At 41.3% G+C, this 22,184-nt stretch overlaps 1 protein-coding gene across 3 annotated transcripts in view; it reads left to right on the forward strand.

Annotated features, from left to right (window-relative positions):
- DLC1 (DLC1 Rho GTPase activating protein) overlaps nt 1-22,184 on the forward strand; it is a 224,264-nt gene that overhangs the window by 176,356 nt on the left and 25,724 nt on the right. For 2 of the 3 annotated variants that reach the window (XM_082759726.1, XM_082759727.1), the window contains one exon: nt 21,515-21,586. In XM_082759726.1, coding sequence (XP_082615852.1) covers nt 21,515-21,586 — 72 coding nt within the window. Of the gene's footprint in view, nt 1-10,048; nt 10,162-21,514; nt 21,587-22,184 lie in introns of those variants that run through there. The other variant, XM_082759728.1, reaches the window with a different exon arrangement.

Here is a 22,184-nt window from a genome sequence, read left to right on the forward strand (position 1 = left end):
CTAATAAATAAATAAATAAATAAATACTTTCATTAGAACAAAATTTCCAGAATTTTCAACAGGCACAGAAAGTTTTGTTCACTGTCCAACAAAGAAGCACTATTAAGCACACCAGTGCCAATATCACTAGTGTGTTTTTATTCCTTTAATTAAAAAGAAGAATTCCTCTGTTGATTTTGGGGTTATCATGTCCAGTATAAGCTTCTTGATATGAGGATGGCTAAGGCAAAGATAATTCAAATAGGTTAAACCTATTTCAGTGTTACAAAGATCAGATAAACAGTGATTGGTGAACTCATTTGAGACAAGCCACTCATTCAGTGCCAAGTATTATTAGAAATTCATTTTCTTAGCTGACACATGGACTTTTCATGCAGAGAGACCATTATGAAAAGCCTTGCTGTTCTGAGAATCTGTACTTTGATTTCTGGCATTATCAGCCAGATCAGAAATAGTAGGTACAAGTGGCCAGAGGATAAAGCATCAGCTTTTCATTCTTGGGAAGCTGCTGTTAATAGGAGTATAAGAATTTCAAATGAAGTGTGGTTGAGATCACAAAAATAGTCTGTGAAAGAGCTTGAAAATCTATCATGAAAAAAAAATAAGGCCATGATCCTGTAGCATTTTTGTACTCAAATTTCTATATACCCTTCAACTCCAAAAGAGTTGCATACATGATTTTGTAGGAACAAGGTTTAAATTCCTTTTTATCCTAAAATAAGCAAAGCCCTTCTAATCAAGAAAAAAAAAAAGATCATGCAAGATGAGAAATACTATTTCAAGACAAGTAAACCAGCCCATCTTATTTTCTGAGCTTTCCATTATGTTGTGGATTTTTGTTATAGAGTAGCTATAAAATAGCAGGTAGCTCTCAAATGTCTTAGCATTATGCTCTATGTGCTCTGTCACAATTTCTACTAAAAAAACAATTGCTTTATAGAGTAATTCTAGCAAACATTCAACAAGATGCTTGCAGACCATTCTCCTTCCTGTTTCTTTTACTACATCTGCTCCTATCAGAAGGTTCCAAGCATTGGCTATCAACTGGCTCCATGGAACAATTAAATTAAATGTTAGATTTGCATTAGCTGTACAATTGCAGACAAGTTCACTTAATCTACCAGTGACCTCATGTCTCTCAGCCTTTTCTTACATTTCCCTTTTGAGTTCTAGTTTCCCAGTTGTTCCTAGGCATTACCTATATTCTTCTTTTGGCTTGTGTGCCTTTCCCTTTTCCTTCTTCAGGGAACATCTTCAACAGCCCTGGATCTAATGGTTCACCTGCTCTTCTCTTGCTTGGGAAAAGGAAGAGGAGATGAGGAAAAGAACTAAGGAGGGTTCTTCCACCTTCTGTAATTGCTATAGTAACAGCCAGCTATGAGGAGTGAAAGAAGACAAAGAGAGAAAGAGAAGGAAAATAAATGGAAGACATGAAGAAACTGGGAAAGAAATACCCAGCACAGGTGCTACAGGCATAAAGATGAGAAGCTCTTATTATTTCAGGTGCTCAGCTCTTTACATGGCTTAGGGGAAAAAGGTATTAGCAGAACAAACAGCTGGAAGCCACGCTGCCCTTTGGAAACAGATTGAGCACCCTAGGATCCTAGGTTAGCTAGAAGCCTGCCCTGGTGGGCAATATCTTGCTACTTCAGAAGTAAAGCTGCAGATGAATTATCCTTGTTCTCATTCTGCACACTAGGCAGGAAGTTTCCCAAATCTCATGATGAAGTCAGTCAACTTCCTGAAAAGCAATAGAAATAGCAATAGCAGATAAGCAACTGAACTCTTCAGATAGCTCTCCAATATAGCGCTGAACAGCAGACTGGAGGTTTGACTGAGTTTTTATATATTGGCAATAACATAAAATTCATGTCTTTCATATAAAAACAGAAAGTTTGAAAAATGTGTGTTTAAAACGTCTTATTTTCAAGGTATAGACTATGATTTGGGATACTTGGCTTCTATTGTTTTTGACACGTGGGATTCACAGTATCCAAATGTTACATGTACCTTAAGCAAAGTGGGTTATGGCTTTTATTTCCAAGCAGTTTCTAAAGAATCCTATTCATCAGCTGAGAAATTCCATATTCTAACCTTCAGTTTTCAGGATGTTTCAGAATGTTTATTGTTATCTTGGGGAGCTTTTTCTTAGTGCTGTCACTGATTTACATTATGGAGCTGAGAGGCAAGCGTGTGGTTTCTTAGAGCTCAGGTAATTAAGTTTGTAAGGTCAATATGACATGCATGACAGATTCTAACGAGCTATGGGTAAATCAGATGGAAAGTTCTGCATATACACCTTTCAAGTCATTGTTTATACTTCCTGACTAAAAATCAGATGCCAGAAGCACTGTTAATCTTGAGGTTTAATAGACCTTCTGTATCTGGAAAAAATAAAGATTCCTCAGCAAAGAAAATAGACACTATTTCTGTACTCTAATGCTGCTCACAAGAAACATAATTCTACTGAGTGATGCAAAGGCTCTTGTTTCAAAGGAGAGAAAGTCCTGGTTTGAGCATGAAAGGTGCAGAATGCTCTATCACTGTTAATCACTTGCCCCATTGATCCTAGCACAGGTATGCCCCCAGCTGCCCTGAACTCTCTGAAGCTGTGATCAAACAAAAAGCAGGTTAGCTGAATCAGATGTCTTCCTTTCCTGTGTTACTTTTCTCAGAAGAGATCCTTCTCATTTTAGAAGTACGAGACCAGAAAACAGCCATACTCATGTTGGCACCACATCCTATAAATAGTGCTGTTCATACATATAGCTGGGGCCCATGAAAAAATAATTAGGTTCTATTATCGATTAAATGCTGACCAGAACTCACCCACTATGTTTCATGCTATGTATCATGTATGTTGTTAATTCTTCAGTAAAACTGTCAGAAACAAAAGATTCAAAGAATCCAATGGCATAAAGGTTTGAAAAACATCAGGGCTGTGTCTGTTCTCTGTATGCAATTTGTCAGATCCCCACAGACCACATCACATTTGCAAGACAGCTAGACACTTGGTGGTGGTGGAGGGAGAAGGGGTTCCTTCAGGGTGCCTTTGTAGATATATTAATGGTGTTAGATAAAATTGTGAACAGTTGGCTATAGTATGAGTAAGCCTATTATCTGGAAGCCAAATCTGCAATATTCTGGAATTAATTTTGTTTTACAGAGTTACAAGGTCAGATTCTTGGTTCTTGCAAATTATTGTCCAAATACAGGCTTCTGAAATGTTCATCTACACCACCAGAGAATTTGCTTCATTGCAGTTTGGGTTTAAAATAATAGAAAGTGAGTGAAGGGTTTGCTCTGCTGCTTTATTGAACCAACTATTGTAACATTTAAAAAACAGTCAGGGGAGCTCAATTTGTCAGGTGTACTAGACAAAGAAGAAAAGTATTCTCCAGTCACTACTGCTTGTGTTTACATTTTGAAGTCTGATGAAAAAAGTGGCATTTCAGAATATGAGAGGATGCTCTCGAGATTTTTCGCCCCCCCCTAACTCAGACTTTAGATATTTAAAAACTACTCTGGACTAGGGTTAGATAGAACAGATTTGCTCTCTCAGGAGCAAACTCATTTACCATGTCTCTTTGTAAAATGATATCAAGGCAAAACTAAAACCTCAGAAAAAAGCGAGCTAAAAGAGGTAGCTTGTCATGAGGTGACAGTGCTGAAATATTAAAGCAAACCAACCGCTTTGCATGTTTCTTTTTCTTGTGGTCGTGTAACAGAATATGCATCTTTGTTTTTAAAACATGCAAGCTCCTATTAACCTGTCAGTCACTTCTGTGCATCATATCGTGTTCACAAATGGTACCGTACTCTCACTCTGTAACACACTGGCATAGAAAGAGAAATGTGGCATGGAGAAGGAGGAATAAGCATTTTTTCAGCTGAACTGGCCATCCATTTAGAATTTATAATCTTAAATTCTGGAGTGAAGAATGAACACCCCAACAATTCTGTTACTCTTCCTAATCCCCGCCAGGTCTCCAGTCTGTTGACGAAGGCCAAACAGCCACTTCTTTCTGTCTGACCCTCTCCCCTTGCTATTGCTGGCTCTCATTCAAGTCAGGATCACATTCATCTGGGTAATATACACCTAATAAATCTTGTCCAACTCAGTTTGTTCTTACTGGCAAGACAGCTAGCTTCCCCCTCCACTTCTCTCGTCTTTCCTCAGACATCATTATGGGTGTTGACACTCCAGAGAGTTACTTAAGGTGCCCTTAAGTAACCGTCTGCATGTGTGCATCTACCTCACCTCCCACTACAATGCAAGGTAATTGCTGCTGTAAGCTGTTTTTCAGTTACAATAAGCAAGAACATGGGCACGGACAATGAAAGAAGCAGTCAAACCGGCAATCTGCAAGAGCATTTTTATTAAGCACAGTATCAGCATAATAATCTCAGTACAGCGCTTTCCATTGTACATTTTAAGGGCTTTGCAAAAGAAGCACGTATTATGCTCCCAATTTATCTGTGGGAAAAATGAGGTATGAGAAAGGGAACAGATAGACCAAGGTTGCCCAATAAGTTAAAAGAGACAAGACTGCAGATGCTTTGAGTCTCAGTCCAGCGGTCTGTCACAAACAGGGCTGAGAAGGATTACGATCTGTCCTGACTTACACCAGGCCTGACTTTGTTCACCGGGCATCTTAACATGTGTTTTCCCTCTTCCTTTCTCTGTAGCTTCACATTACATTAACAATAGCTACTCTCCAGGCTATAGTATCAAGCCAGTACCTCCCCTGATGAACGCTGAGGTGCAATTAGGCATCACAGTGTATGTGTTCCAGTTGCCATAGTTATCGTGCTTTATTGAGTCATGGGTTTAAAATTATTTCCTGAGTCCTGGAGATTCCCCAAGGCTAAAACAGCAGCAGTCTTTCACATAATGGGTCAACTGGTCCAGGTGGTTGCATGTGCCTATTTCCTCAAGAGGAAATAAGTTTAATGAATATAGAGTTCATTTAACTAAAAAGCCTTGGATCACACAAGATGGAAGATGGAAGTAAGAAAAACATTGTTTCTGAAAGGAATTTTTCAATTGTTCATAATGTTTTTAGATACTATGAACTAAAAGAAAACTTTTTTTTTTTTTTTTTTTTTTTTTTTTTTTTTCTTTCCTTCTGCTCCTTTTAGCCCCAGCAGGGCACTGTGTGGCTGACATGATCTGTTCAGGGGACCCTGCTGAAAAGACTAGCATCTCATATGCATTATAACAACACAGCTGCTTCATAGACCGTTTTTTAACCACTGTTTTGACATATTTAAGGCAGCAGTCTTTCAGTTTTCACTTGCCTTAGTGGACAATTTGCATCTCACATCTTGTTTTAGTGGAGGGTATTGTTGCCTGTCTGTGAAAGCTGACCTTTTTTCTTCATCAGACTGGATGTCATGCATGAACACAGTGAGGTAGAAAAAAATGCATCTTACCATTGAAGTGCCTTTGACACCAGTGGTTTTAAAGGTGGAAGGTAAAGTCTGTTTACTTAAAAAACGAAGAGGGGAGAGCTGGTTAGTTTATTAATGATATAGCTGCTGTCACAGGAACATGAAGAGTGAAAATAAGAGCTTTGGTCTGAAATAAACATGTCTCAGGCAACACAAGGCTGAGGTATATAACCTGTCTCCATCATCAAACCATTCATCTTTTGATCATTATTTAATATTTATGTTGAGTAAAAGTATCCCTTTGCACTGTCTCGCTCTCCCAGCTGACTGCACAGAGTGACTTGTATGCACAGAGGAGGAGCAGGCTGGGGACCCAGGCATGGTCTCTGCCATTCGACTGACACGCGGAGAGGGAAGGGTCACAGATGACTCCTGGTGTCACAGAGCCACAAGGTCACCAAGGCAGCTCCCACATCATAGGCCTAAGGCTGGTGCCTTGGCAGAGTGAAAAATTTGTTACAGCTTTCTCTAACCAATTGTGTCAGACCTACACACCCATTAGGTCTTGCTGACACAACCATTTCCACCACATAGATGCAGAGGTGGCCTGAAATTGGGATTTCAGCCCTTAGGTTTTAGTCCTGATAACTTCAAGTTCATCAGTGATTGATTATGAATGCTATCTTTATTAGCAAATTAACGGGTTTGTACTTTTAAGCTAATCAATGTATCTTTAACTGAAGGGAAGGCAACCTCGTAAACAGTAGAAAATTCTTCAACCTTCAAAAAATAAATCATCACCAGTGACAATGTCTTAAAAACAATATAGAAAAGACATCCTAGATCTCTACTCATTTCTGTAAGCCTGCAGTGTTCCATGTACACTAAGGAGCTGACCCTCTTTTTGAAAGGAAGTGAAAGTATTTATTTTCTTTCCTCCTCATTTTTCAGTTTATCTGTATTTATACATTATCAAATTATGTCTCTTTGTCAAACTACGTCATCACTGTAATTTTTATTTCTTATCCTTTTGTGCATCCATATAACAGAGCCTTTCTCAAGTACAGCGTGGACCTGCTGATTTCATTTGCAGCCTGAACTGTTGAACTCATGGTGTTTGAGGGCATTAAAAGCAGGCAGAAATATGGAGCACAGTGATCCCTCCTTTAAAAATAGTCAGGTACATGCATCAGAAAGATTAAGGCAAGGCTACTTCTTTATTATTATTATTTACTTGTAAAATAAAGGAAAAAAATACCCAAAGTGTTTTTTGTTTTTGTTTGTTTGTTTGTTTTTCCTGGGATCAAACATAAGTAACAGCTCCCCATACATGATGAGGTGGGAATATTTCTAAAAGTAGTTATTTCTAGGTGAAGATTTCTAAAACAGAGAGCCTGTCAGTTACAGGCAGCAGAGCAGCACGTATATTTATGCAGTATGCACTTTGCTGTGTAATTTGTTAAAAAGTGCCATGGAAAGATACTTTCTTTTATTTTGTGATTCTCTTGTATGTAAAACAATAGCTTTCCTCCCCTGAAAGCCAGGAGCATGTAATACTGCTTATCTCTGAGAAGTGATAGTGCAAACACTCTTTGTTGAGAGGCTCGAACAATTACAGACTCCTTTAAATAATTACTTTTCAGTAAAGTCAAGTGCTAGAAATGCAAACTTAATTATTTCCCTGACAATGGTTGGAACAGGGAGGTCCTTGGGACTGGGGAAATGCTACATACAAAAACCCCAACCAACAGTGAGTCCAAGCCCAGAGCCAGAGGCCTGGAAACTCAAGCTGAAACAGCCCTATAATCTATCATGCTGCTGTGAAGAGGATATTAATACCAGTGTGCAGAGTGGCCATCACGGGTCTGACAATCCTGCGTTTGTATGAGCAGGTCAGTTGACTAATTGTGAGCGGGATGTCTCTGTGTACTGCGCTGTTCAGACACAAAAGGATGACAAGGGTACAGTTAACTATTAAGGCATTCGGGCCTTGGAGGGAAAAGAGAGGACAATCAAGCCCTTATTACAAGACGCTGTCCTGCGATTCGCTCCCTTATGCAGTTACAACAGAAGGAGAATTCACCTTTTAAAGTGAATAATTGTGCCTGTCGGGCAAGCCTTTACAATTACTTTACCATCCAGCGAGAGCTCATTGATTGCATTAAGGATAACAGTGCTCCAGAGAAACAATCCTCTTAGGCAGACTGCTTATAAAATCCCATGTCTCTGTCAGGCAGCTGCCTGCTTGTTGAATAGTCAGAGAGTTAAAGAAATAAAAATATTAACGGCCAAAGCTCTGCTGATTTCACAACACTCTTTAAAGCTGAATGAGTGATTGGGGTGGTTGTTGCCTGCTAAACACCCTTGCCTCAGGTGGAATGCTTCTCGGAGCACGTTTTACTGCTAATGCCAGACTGGTGCCTTGCTTTTCAGCTCTGAAAATACGCCTGCTTAAGCAGCCCTATAGAATTCTGAGTTAAAATGCAAGCCAGAGAGACTGCATGTCTTCAAGGGTTGATAACAACCTAGAATCAAAGCCTTTCTCCTTCAGATTACCAGCAAGCATCTAATCCAGGTCAGTGATAATCCTCCGGCATCTATTTAGCGATGATCCCAGCAGACAGACTGCTCCATCACAGAAGTCACTGGCTCTGACATTGCTGTAAGCATCCACAAAGACCAAATGAGGATGGAGATTCCCCTTTTGCTGTGGGAGCTGATTAGCTTTGCAAGCGGGACAGGAGGGCTGAACCAAAGCACAAAGCATTTTATCATCATTATCATTCATTTGCTATTTTACAAAGCTGTGGAGGTGAGACTGATAACCCTTGGTTGAACTACTGAGAGCTTCCCAACTTCTGTGTCTCCGCCACATCTGCCCTGTCTTCACGATCTCTGCGCTCACCCCATTCAGAATCATCAAACAAAAACTCTCCGGCTTCAAATTCTTGTTTTGCCTCCATCACACAACCCTCTCACTTCGTATTTTCCTTCACTGCCACGCACGCCTCCTCCTCTCATTCCAAGCTGTTTTCAGTTTCCAGTTCTCTTTCACACTGCCTAGTCCTCCAGGCCCTTCCCATTTTATGTATCTATCTATATATATATGTATGTATGTATGTATATATTTTACAAAGTAAAAGTCCATTCCTTCCTTCTTCAAAAGCTTCCTGCAGGTCCTGAACAAAACCTTCCTATACAGAGAGGCAGGCTTGGTCCAGGAAGTGGTCTAGGCAGTCAGTGTTTACAATAATAAACCCTGCTTTTTACCAAGGGTATTAACTTGACATACTGTGGGCTTCTGGTTCCAGCATTATCACTGTGATGGAAACACCTTAACACCACCAGCACGCTTTCCCACTTTTTTGGACAGTTTGGTTTTGTTCTGTTACTTTTTTTCTTCCTTTTGAGAATGATTATTGGAGTTACAGATTTTTTTTATTTATTTTTTTTCTGGAATTCAGACCATGAAAAATCCCACACAATTCGCAACCAGCCTTTGCCATCTCTTGTCATGACTATTCTGTCACTTCCTAGTCTACCAAGTGCCTAAAAGTAGAGACAATGCAGACAGAAAGCCAATTAGGCTGGGATTACCTTGTCTGTTCAGCAGCTGGGTCTTAGCGTGTGTCTGCCTTCCTGTGTTAGAGTAAAGAATTCACATTTTATGGGTCTGACCTACCATGTCAACATCTAACCTACTGCCTTACAAGAAGCACTGAAAAATGCAGGTAAACCTGACGATGCCAAAAAGAGCTGGAGTGAGTCGAGATATGAAGAGGTAATTGATTAAGCGGGTAACGTGTACAGCCAAGCTTGAAGGTATAGTACAGCTCCGTCCTCTTCTGGGCTATTAAAGTAAATTAATGACCTGGAGCTGTGTAGGGGTTTCCAGAAACAACACTGTAATAGCCAACTGGCCACAGTTTGCAGCCTATAGAAGGGGAGATGTTTATTCTTCAGCAAATTGCCTGCTCAGGCACCACACTATATATACTCTATATCTGACAGATCATAGCGCAGAAACAACAACCGAAACTTAAAATAACAACAGCGAGTCTAAAATATGAGGCTGTCTTGGAAGAAAACGAACCAATCGTAATCTTTGATGGGCCCCAGCTCTTTCCAAAATCTCCCCGTACTCTTTTCCACGCTGACAATTTGGCGGCTGCTCAAAACGCGCTGTGCGGACTCGGTGCCGTTTTCAAGCCCTGAGCATCAGTCAAGGAATAAGCGTTTGAATGATCTTCAGGAAACATACAGGGGGGGTAAATATAAACATACAGGGTTTGGGAGTGTGTGCAGGGATATGAAGACAGCCAAGCAGTGCCTATCTGCACGCCATGCCTATGGTCATGCCGCAGTCTACATAGGGAAAACCCTTGTGGGTTTCCAAAGTGAAGGCTTTGGTCTTTTTCCAAGGTCTTAAGTGAGGTTTTGGTGCTGTGCAGGCATTTTTGGCCACCCCTCAAGGCCACCCCGGTGGCTGGCGGCCTCAAAGCGTCCCCAGGTGGGGTTGGCACTCCGGGGCCGGGGCGGGACGGGGGCCTCGGGGCGGGTCCTCCCGGCGGCGGGGGCGGCCGAAGGGGGCCGGCCGGGGGCGGTGGCGGTGCGGTGGTGGCGGTGCGGTGGTGGCAGTGTGGTGGTGGCCGGTGGCAGTGCGGTGGTGGCAGTGGCGGTGCCAGCTGCGAGCCGCCGCCGCGGAGGCAGGCAGCGAGGGAGGCCGGCGCCCCGCGGAGGCTGGGCGGGAGACCATGATCCTCACGCGTAAGCTCCGCCGAGGGGTGGCTTTGGGGAATTTGGGGTCGGGATAGGGGAGGACGGGGAGGCTGCGGGGGTCCCTGATCCTGGCAGCACCGAGGGGAGGCTGGCTGGACTCGGTGCGGGGCGGCAGCCCCAGGTGGGACGGCGCAGCCCCCGGGGTGCTGAGGAGCCTCGGTGAAGGCAGCCGCTGTCCCCTCCGTGCATCCCCTCGGCCACGCTTCTCCCTTCTCTCTCTTTTTATTTATTTTATTTTTTCTCCTTCCCGGGAGTGGGAGCCGCCGCGTTGGCGGTGAAGCGGGGCGCAAGGAGCCCGACGGCCCCCAAAGCCCCCCGGGCTCCGGTCGGGGTCCCCCCTGCCCAAGTATTGAACTAATTGAACTACACGTGAGCCCTGCGCCGAGCTGGCTCGGAGGGGTTTGCCTGGTGTGTCACAGTACTTAAAACGTGTGGATTAAAAGACTGAAGGGTGTAGTTGTAATCCTAGCCCTCAGTTGTAGATGCTTTTATTTCTTAGAGGAGCGTGATCGGTTTGGAATTACCCTGACAAGACATTCCCAGAACTAAGTCAGAGGCGCAGCTCTTTGCTGGGTTGTATTTTAATGCTGTTTGTAGGGAACTAAAGGGACAGGCAGGCAGATTTCATCCTCGGAGCATGAATCCATCAGTGGTTCAGTACCCAGCTGGCAGCCAGGCCCAAGCTGGCCGATGGCACGCAGGGTTTGGTACCGGCTGCCAGCAGCCTCCTGTCTCGGCTTCCAGGTGCCCCAGCTGCTCCCCAGCACAAGCAGCACAAAAACAGGGAGGCTGAGGTGGCCGGGAAGTGGGGCTGCTGTCTCTCTGACAAACGGGTTCAGGTTTCTGCTCCGCTTTGCCTCTGAGGTCGTGATTAGGGCTGAGGTTCTTTGATTGTGGAGCACGGCATAGCCCAGAGAAAATGTTTGGGGAAAACTCCTTTCATCTACAAGGTCACTGGAATCAAAGCGTTCGGTGCTACCTTTGTAACCTCCAGGACTTCTGATCTCTTTATCTTCTCTTAAAACAACTTGGTTAATTGGGTTTTTAGGAAGCGGAAGCGCAGATACATTGTTTTAGACTACATGGAGCTGATGTTAACTATTACTGAGAAGTGGAATTTAAAAGCAAGAATGTATCCTACCATGTTCGTATTTGTTACTTTTTTTTTTTTTTAAATCTCAGTTGCATAGGTTCAGTCTAGGAAATTTTAATTCTTGAGTCGGGGTCTTCCCAGCCTGCTGCTGCTGGTCACAGAGACCCCCAAGGACCCTGTGTACTTTGCCTCTGGTGGGGGGAGGAACAAGGTACCCCAGTTGTCCTTATGGACTAATCTCAACTGTTTATATTAGGATTCCTAGAAGAAGGAGATGAGAAGTGATTTGGTTTTACTTTTCGGGTTCTTCTTATCCACTACATTCTAGGCAATGGTTTGTTTGAGGCATGAGAATTTATGAGTTCTGCAAATATTTAGAGATGCAGTTTGCATGATAAAGTGCTTTTTTTTTTTTTTTTTTCCTACCACAGTATGCTATGTTTGGGTTTCTTCAGAGATTCAGATTACTCTCATAATTCTCCTTTGATTGGAGTTTTTCTGTTGGTTTCAGTATAAACACAACTGCACCTTTGGCTGGTTAAAAGGACACAGAGGAAGAGAACTCATGTGCTTAACAGGATGGTCCTGTACTGTAAACAAGCGCTTTTCATGCTTAACTATCCTTCCTAGCAACAGGAAGAAGGAAATGAGGCTATGCAAAAGGACCCTGACACATTTCAGACAATGCCAGACCCACCCTAGCATTCATACAGTTTAGCCAGAAGACTTGGAGAAATAAAAATAACTTCAGATGTTTCCCCTTCCTTCCTGTGCATATTATAGAAATACTGTAATCGAATGATCTGCAGTTCACAGAAAATTTGATGGTTTGATCTCCACAAAGTTAAGAGATGATGCCCCCATATAATTTTTGTGTCTTCATTGGCTATCATATTGTTTGGCATACAGGGTGATCCTTGGTGTCTCATGAAGTACAGATTGCTGTATCCTCTCTAGCCCTGTAGTGAGCGCAGAAGTCCAGTAATTCTGGTAATTTCAGCAGTTCCAGGGGCATATATCTTGCTTGCTCCTGTGCCATAGGTAATTCTGACTGGTGCAAGATATCAGGATTGTCTTGCTTTGTGCTTTGATTTCTGAACCGAAGAATGGAGATAAATGTGAATGTGTTGCATTTGCAGTGTACACTAACTGAGTTCGTGGAGTGTATAATATGGAGGACAGGGGTACAGATACAAAGTGTAGATTGTTCTTGTTTACTGCTATTAATACATTTTTCTCTGGTTTAGGAAAAAAAAAAAAAAGAGCCTGTGTGTCTGAAATGATACATTTTTTTCTTTTTTATTTTATTTTCCATTGCCTCCCCTTCTCCTGTTTTAAGGAAAAATACCCAGTCTGTGTTACACCAGTGGTGAGCAAGTCCATGAAAGGGGCACAGAGCTGGAACTGTGATTGGAGCTTTCTGGTTCTTTTTGCTGGACACTTATTCTGCTTGCTTGCTGATACTGAGCAATACCTTGTCCTACACAGCACACCTTTGAAATGAGTAGGTTTGTTATCACAGTATGCCTTTTGACATAACTGGTACCATTAAAGTCATTCACAACTTATCTAGTTGGCTGCAATTCTCTGAGGTCAGTTATCTGACAGGTACTGGTAATACTACACACCTTTCTGAAGCATGTCAGTGTCTACAAGAGTGTGCTGAGAGCTGTTGGTTTTAAGGAAGAATATTCTTTCAATTATTGTCAAGTATTCGTTTCCCTTGGGAAGCACTGTGCTAAAGACAGGATCAGGAAAAACATTATCCAGTCCCTCTTCTAAAGAAGACACAATATGATGGCCTTCTTATTGCTAGTGGGGAATTTCTTATTTGTTTTTAAGTCCAAAATGGTGCAGAATTCCTTAGACTTGTTTTTAAATGTATTTATTTTATATATATATCTATAAACTCCCCGTTCACATGCTTTTCTCAATCTGTGCAAAGAATGCTTCCTGAGGAGATGCATAAAAGACATTTGCCAAAGCCAGCAGTGGACACTTTGACCTTCCCAAACCTATTCTTGTTCTCTACTGAAGACTTGGAATTCAGAAAAATATATTCCTCACATCCTTGCATTTTGGGGAAGTTCATTCTGTGACCCTGATGGCTCTGGATGCCCTCGTGGCCAGCCTTCCCTCTGCTCTCCACATGCGTTTCTCATTAACAGATTTCCTGTGCATCTTAAGATGCAAGAAACTTTCCAGCATAAAGCTTCATGGTGTGTGTTAAGGTCTCTTTTGCTGCCTTTTCATACTCTCTGCTTTCTTCTGCAGTGCTGCAATGGCTCTGCTGTATCTAGACCATTCTCTTATGCCTGAGGTTCAAGGTGCAAGGTGTGACCAGGTACTGAGAAGAGCATTTTCAAGTATGCTGCATCACCAACAGAATGCTATAACTCTCTGTAATACGTGGAAGTGGAAAGTACATAGTAATAATTGCTTTGGGAAAATCCAGGTTTGCACCTTTTATTCTTATTTGGGGAAATAAGCAGTCAGCTGGGACTCTTGGAGCTTTGAGCTGATCTGTTTCGCTGCCACTGGGGTTTCTGACCTGGTGTATCTGGTGTTGTATCACCCCCACAGGGTGCAGGATGGGAACTGGTCATCAGTGAGGTAAGCACCAAGGGCTTATGATGGTAGTCCTTCTCCCATACGGTTCTTCTTGTGTGTGCTGATGGTTGTGAGGTTGAATCTTAACAAGTTAGAAGTAACTGTATAAATCCCATTTTCTTGCCTGAGCCATTGGGACAGCTCGGATCATCCCTTATACCATTATGATATCCTAAATCATGTCTGTCATGCTGGACCTACTCACTTTTGCCTCCCACCAGAGCTCAACAAGCCCATGATTTAGGCTTTTGCAGTACACAAACTTACTGGTTTGCAGGCAGGGTGCTGTAAGAGAGCGCTAATGCTGGCTTTGGGAGTCACAGTGGTCTGCCCGTCAATGCCTGTTCAAAGGTCACTCTAACCAAGTCATCTTTGAGAGAAGAGGCAGTTAAAGTCATCTTCTGTTTCCCAATCTTTGGAGGAGGATTCGTTTCTCACTCTGGAATCTGTCAACATGACCTCCTTCAGAGGATTTGACTAAATGCTTTCTCTGCCCCAAATAATCCTCCTCCAAGACCACCCTGTGTTAATCAGGCCAGACAAATAACCCACGTGCCCAATTATTTCTCAAGGTTTTTTTATGTGTGTGTGTTTTTTAAAGTCACTTGACATCTTGTTCCTCTTCATCTCCTCATCTTCTTAAAAGTGAATGGGAGAAGACCATCCTTAATGTATAAAAAGAGTTGTTCTATGGCAGGAAAACTGCCTTGTGAAGCTTTAGTTTTGTTTAAACAGCGTTTTTAATTTTAGACTATTTTTTAAAATTATTTTCTTGATCTTCCTCTATATACTAAAAATGCAAAAATAATTTAGAAATAAATTACAATCCTGTTTTAATTTACAGTCCTGGTTTAGAGTGTACTTGATGGTGGGCTATGTGTAGCAGTTGTGTCCTCTCTGCTCTCCTGCCATGGGGTACTGCCATTCCTCTTGCTCTGATGAAAACCTGGGCTGCTCCCTGCGCTGGGGATGTGGCTGACAGCACAGCTGGACTTGGAGAAAGCAGAAGTCTAAATTTAAATATTTTTGTTACTGTTAAAAATAGTGAGGAGGACTGTAAGCCTGATTTCAATATGCTGAAGACTATGAAAAGGAGATTCAAGTTAATTAGGTCTGATTCACAAAAGAGTCCTTGTGTTTCCTGTGCTGGCCAAGAGGACTGATGTGCTCTAAGAGCTACTGCATTATGTAACCTGGTATACTTGGTAGGGGGGAGAATTAAATAAGCCAACATACACCTATGCAGATATTTTGGAAACCAGTCATAAATGTATATATAAAATATATCTATTTAAGTTACCTTTCATTAGTAAGGGAATAAACAAATCTAAAACCTCGTCAGTGGAGTTAAGCAATTTTTTTCTTTCTAAAAGCTCAGCTGAAAAAATGGTGTTCAAGCTTTCTGATTTTTTTTTTTCAAAGAAGGTATCAATATGTGATCTTAAACATCTGTTTCCTTACTCCTTCTTCATCTGTTCCCACACAAATTCCAAACATATTCTGTTTCTTCTCCCAGTGTCCTGTGGTTTATACATAACATCAGCAGCATAGTTACTGTTTTGCTGCAAGGCTCCGTAACTTGAAAAAGCCATTCCCATGTTTAACCCAAAGCCAGCCATAACACAAGGAGAGTGTTTCTTCAGTCGTCATCACATAGTTGAGAGATATTTGAGTAACATTCACCACCACCACCTCTTTCAAGGGTTTCTGTGACTAGAAAGCAGCATATATATTTGGTGCCATATAAGGTTTCTTTCAAGAGCTTGCTTTTTTCCTCCCATAAACTTTTTGGTAAGAAATATTTTCTTTATATTTTGTGTTCAGTCATATTTGCTTGAATTGAGCATTGAGGTTAAGTGGAGATTACAGCATGTGTCATTTGACTGTACAAGGTAAATAGAAGCACAGAGAGGTAGAGGAGGATACAGAAATAGGTGGCCACTCTTGCAAAGTGCAAATTGAACTTTAAAGGCAAAAAGGAAAAAGGGACCCTCTTGGGAAGGTGGTTAGCTTACACTTCAAAACCTGCGAGCTTGTCATCAGTTCAAAAGCCATGCCTATTATGTATTTTCCGTGACTCGCTGGTCCTTCAAGAAATGAGACTTTCATGGATTGAATGTGTCTGACTAATATTTTAGAGTAGTGGTGTAATTATATAGAACAAGAAGAAATTCCAAATGTGTTAGAAATTGGCAAGGAACCTTCAATAGGATTTTCAGAATTCTGTGGCTTTCAGTGGTTGAGTATTTACTGACAAATTTACCAAGCTACAGTATTTGTTTTAAGGTCATTATCCTGGTAGAATGCTGTTTTTCATTAATTACTTTCTTTAGGGCCTGTTAAGTGCTAGTTGCCTGAAAGGTGTGGAGCAATAAGGAATAATAGTGCCTAAGGAATATATAACTATATCGATTTGAGTAAAAACAGACTTACGAAAAGGCACTGAATTATATTCAAAGCTACAGTTGCACATCTTCAAACTGAAAACCATCTGAGGCCATGGACGCATAACAGGCTAAGTTGTAGGAAACCATACAGTCCCAATTTTAAAGGGCTACAGGCATATGACAAATTACACAGAGCTGATTTACCATGTTCATTTTTTTAGACAGCTGCCATAGTGCCGTTTGTTCTGTGTTTATCTCAGATTTCACATCCACGTTCACATAGCTATGGTCAGAGTGATTGGAATAGTTTGATCAAGTCTTGTGTTGGGACCACAATTCACATGTCAGGGATGTAATTCAAGCACTTGGAAAAATGATTGCTTGTGCTTCAGCAGTGGAATTCTACCCAGGGAAGAACATTTCTCATATCTGAGCCACAGCTGGCCTTAAAAAATATGATCCTGAATGGTCTCAGGATTCTTAATGGCTTCAGACCATGTTTCAGAATTGAGCATAGATTTTGTGAAGCACCTGAAATTTCAGAGGACCACGATATATAAGAACATGTTATTTCTGATACAGACAGAAAAAGAGGACAAGCTTCTAAGGATAAAAGCCCTTTTGCAACCATTAAATGGGAGCATTAGTCCCAGATGAGCAAACTCCTCTGTGTTCTATTTGTGCCCTAGAAAACAAGCAAGCAGTTGATGGAGTTTAATGCGTTGCAGCAAGGAGCATGTGGTTTCATCTCTAGCATTCATGGTGAGAAATCAGATTCTCTGTATTGCGTAGGAGAGTGTCTCCTGCAAGCTAAAGCAGGAAGATGATTTTGTATTCAAATTTTACCAAATATATATATTTTTTTCTTTTCTGGAAAAAGAAAACTGTTAATTTCAGCTATAATAACCTGGTCAAAAATTAAGACCTAGAAGAACCCCGAACAAACTGGTTGTTAGGTATGGCATCGGAGTGGGACCTTCAGCAATGGAAGTCCATTTTGGCTGAGATTAAATTTTAACAGCATTGATTTGACCAGTCCCACTGCAGAATTTTACAATCCACTCTCTTCAGAGAGCCAAAAGGTGAGATGAGTAGAACTGGTGTGTGGAGGTGTTAATACGGTCATAAAGGTGTCTGAGTTGAGGCAAGAGGAAACCATCTGCTTGGAAGAACTGTTCATACGATGTTTAGCACTTAGGTGAAAATGGAGCCAGTGTGTGACTGTACAAAGATACATCTGGTTTGCACCTTCCTGAAGACCCTGAAAGAGCTGTTGCTTAAGTTGTGTGTTGTTCTGCCTTGCTTTTTGCTTCCATTAAATGAGGGGTGGAAAAATCTAACTTTTGAGTAGATCTTACTCATAGCTAGACTGCTATGATATTTTATTTTTTTTATGAAAGGACATTATTGTATTGTTCTTTATTTTCTATGGGAAGGAAGGTATCCAAAGAAAGATGATACGCATCCTACAGTTTTTCCCTTCTGCAGTTGCAGTATCAAACAAGACGTGAATTATTTTTGCTATGAAGCTTCAAATCTGCAAATCTGAAGCGTTGGGAACTGAGATTAACCAAAGTTAAACAAAACAAAGTTAGAAGTTCCCATTTTCACTCATTAGTTTGAGGAAGAATTGGGTCATCCTAACCCCCCAGGAAGTGGGTAAATAAGGACTAATGGTTCCCAACCATACACAAAAGGAACTCCTACCCTTGGTTTGAAGATGGAGGCCAGCTTTGTGAAGCAGACTAACAAATAAAGCTGTTTCCAATAAAAATTTCCTGTTTCCTCTTTAACACGTTTGCCTGCTGTTTGCTTACATGACACCAAGAATAAAGACTTCATTGTACTCCTTTTTTTGTTTTGTTTTATTTTACTTTCTAAGAGAATTTCTTGTGTATCAGGACATTTAGAAATAATAGCGCCATTTCTTTCTTGCCGGCAGTTCTTTGTACCAGAACCTCCTGCTGTTGGAGGAGGGAGGCAGCAGAGGACATACGTCTGAAAAGCTGTGCATACATTTCTTGTGGGGCATGTATACTGATTTGCAGTTCATTGTAAAGGTTTAAATGACGTGGGTGTTTGATTCAGTTGTTGTGGCCAGCATTAGAAAGGAAGCGGCCCCACAGGGGTGGAGCAGTGAGGAGGGAGTGAGACCAGTCCCTTGCCCATAGCAAGTTGTATCAGTTCGTATGAAGCTTTGGATGAAGACTGACAAGTCTTCATCTAAAATACGCCCATGGTGTATCATGGGCGTATTTTGTACGTATCATGGTGTATCAGCCATGTACATCATAGCTGATTAATTAGAGCCAAAGTGGGGTTTCCTAGGATGGGTTGCCTGTCCTCCTGGTGGCTCTCAGCTGGCCCTGGCCAAGAACATTCTGTGCTGGGCGATGAGTTTGTACCTCAGGTAATGATCTGTCATGAATACTTCTAGGTGTCCTGTCACTTCTGAAACTTTGCCAGGGCAGAAGCTGAGGAAAAATCTAGCTTCAGAAGCTTAGTTCATCCCTCTTGTCCCTCATCAACCCGGTCACTGTTGATCTGGAGGACAAGAACTTGCACATACTGCTCATGTCCACCTGGGTGTGAAAGTAAGACAGCTGGCTGACCAAGACTCAGAGAACTGATGCTACCAAGCTGAAGAAAAGCCAATATCTGGAAAGTGTGTGGCCAACTGGCATTGGACTAGAGGGGCTGCTTTTTAGGTCCAGCCTTGTCTCCCTCTGCTACAGTGCTCTGCAGTCACCCACATCCCTCTCTGGCCTGTGCTTTGTGGGGATGGAGGTGACATGGAGGAAGCCTTGGCCATGGGGGATGCCCTGGCCTCTTCTTCTAGACAGCTTTTGAAACCCCTTATGCTTCTGAGGACTTGCAGCAGGGGGTAGAGCTTTGCCTTTCCCAAAATGAGCTCAAAAGGAGGCAAATGAATTCTGCTTTTCCACCCAGGGTGCTGTCCTGTGCCCAACCCTAGGCACTTACTTAGCCTAGTCGATGGACAGGTGCACTGGCGTTTTATTCCTCTGCAATTCTTGTGGCCAGCCAGGAGGTACTCAGGTATTTCATTGCCTACATGGACTTCTCGGGGGATTCTCAAAGGCATTTTGAAAGCAAATATGTTCTGAAACATCCCCAAGGCAACTGACACCAAGGTGCCCATGAAATATGACTTCCATGTAACTTGCAGATATATTTGGAGAAAAGATACACAAAGCTGCTACAGAGAACCATAAAAAAAAAAAAAAAAAAAAAAAAAAAAGTCTTATAAATACATATTCATAATTTTCTAGCTTTAGAAATACTCTGCAGGTCATACACCTGGAGTGCTCGGTAAAGGACCTATGAACAAATATTTGAACACATTAAAGAGCCCCTGTAGGAGTAAGGAATCTGACGCTTTTTTCAGTTGCACTACAAGCATATACCTGCATTTTTAGGCAAATACCAATTATCAGGAATCACTTATTCAGGTTTTTAGTCAAGTTAAATTCTCTTTCAATCCAGCTGCTTCTGCTTGATGTGACCTGTACAATTTTGCATTTTATTTTAACCACTCTTAAAAATTACTTGAAGATTTTTAATATTTTTATTGCATCCGATATATATGAATAATATGTACTCTGCTGTCTGTTCTTGCTATTAGCAGTAGAAGTTTTAAATACATTTTAGTTTTCCCCCTTTTCCTTTTAAACCTTTATTACCTTTCCCAGCTACTTCCTGGGAATGGCAAAATTAAAATAAAACTTTAAGCAAAACTTTAGAATTCCTTGCAACTGGACTTGAAGAATGTAAAGAGTAACTAAGTCAATCTGTCTGTACGTGCTTGTTCTCATGTGGTCCCATAACCCAAAGGTGAAGCAAACACAAGTTACACAAATGCCTGCTTGTGCTGACTTCAGTGAGAGTGGATTTTTAGCTGTTTATTTATCTGGAATGTTGTGCTTTGGCTCACCTTAACCCCTTGATTTGGATGTGTGTCCTAGCAAAGCAGCCTGGCAAAGCACAAATATTTTAACCCTGTTGTAGCTGTTTGGAAAATCAGGAGGGACTGCAGGCGTTTTGGAGACCTTAAAAGGTGTCTGCTCTTTCATCTGATTTTGGTTGTGTACCTATGTCTCCCAGGGACTATTTTGTAACATGCCAAAATCTTGAGATATTTTGCTTATGTTATATCTGGCTCTTCACCTATGTGCAGTAACTTGTTTTCTGAGCGATTGTATTGAACTCTTTGTGGATGGTTTCTGCAGCAGGTAGCAATAGTATCCTCTCTAAGTAGGTGGCAAAATTGTCTACTCAGTTGGACATAATGAAGCTTTTCTTTTCTGTCCATCAAGAAGAGTGAATATAATCAAAGCCAGATGAACATAAAGAGTTTCTGATTGTTCGCTGTCTGTTTGATCAGTTCTAAGCAGGGAGCTAAATTCCCAGTAGCACTTTCTTGAATTTTTAGAACAGAATTAACCCAGTCTGATTCCTGAACACTTGGCGAGTATCCTAAATAACCTCAACATTTCCTGATTTGTGAGCTAATGAGACATTTTCTTTATTTCTGTATCTATTAGGTAACAAATGAATTCATGTACAATTTATTCACAGACTAATATAGCCCATGTTCAGAATGTTTCCTTTCTTTCGCTGTTATATATATATGTATGTGAATAATCTCATTTTGCGGCATGCTGGTTTGGGCAGTGAGGGGGAAAGTTAGCTGAATTTCCTGTAATATACCAAGGAACTCATAAATGCCTTGACGACCTCCAGAAACCAAGTTCTTGTTGGGTAGTAAATACCTGCTTGAGTGAGCTGCAATACAGTGTGTCAGTTGTTCCTGGTCTTGGGTCTGTCAGTACTATCTACAAGATGTTAAAGCACAGTATTATTAGCCCTGCTGGGAATTTCTGTCAAGACAGAATAGTTGTGCCACGAGGATCATAAGATTTGTTGAACAAAACCTCATGTTGATTGCAGAGCTGGTTTCTCTAGTGTTAAGAAAACCTGTGCAAAGTATTTTGTAAATCCTATAGCTTCCATCTGTGTCTGATGAGGTCTTGATAAATCACAGGTGAATGCTACGATACGTTTGACAATGAGACAAGAAGTAAACTGTGATGAGCAAATTTCAGTTTCAGTTCAAAGCATCTGAATGCATCTTTACTTTGTAACAGGAATAACAGAAGAGCTGTTAGAAAGGAGGGAGCTTTTACTTTGCAAGTCACTAATCAGATGGTGCTTTGTTTCTGTCCTCTTCCAGAAATCGAGGCCAAAGAAGCTTGTGACTGGCTGAGAGCTGCTGGCTTCCCGCAGTATGCGCAGCTCTATGAAGGTAGGCACCGGGGCTGTTCCCATCAGCACCACAGCTCGCAAAGTGATCATTCAAGGCATCAATATGAAACAAACATGCAGCTTCATTTTTGGACAATAAGATATAATATTCACCATTAAAGGAGGTTTGGGGGCACACATGAATGGTGGCACATAAGATAAATTTTAGAGACGAGGTTGCTTTCTGCTACCCTCCACGCACATAGACATTACCAAAACCAAAGAGATTCTGAAACACTCTTTTTTTAATTAAAAAAAAAAAAAAGTTTTATATTTGCTCCAGGTTTCTGCTTTAGTTTGAGTAATCCTTTTATTTATTTATTTATTTATTTATTTATTTATTTATTTATTTATTTATTTATTTATTTTTACAAAGGTTTTCCTCAAGCAAAAGGAAACTTTTCTCCTGTCTTCCTCTCTGACCTACTAGGAACTTGCAGTTTTGGCAGACTACCCTTAAGCTCTGATGCAGAATGACATACTTAAGTTTGTTTTAAAGAATGACATCTTAGAGATCCTTTTTAATACACGTTACTTTCAGAGGGTTTTTTCCTCCTACATGAAATTATTTGTGCCGTGGTGAAACTATTCTGTGCTTT

This window comes from Aythya marila (assembly GCF_965140915.1).
Source record: "Aythya marila genome assembly, chromosome: 4".
NCBI lineage: Eukaryota > Metazoa > Chordata > Aves > Anseriformes > Anatidae > Aythya > Aythya marila.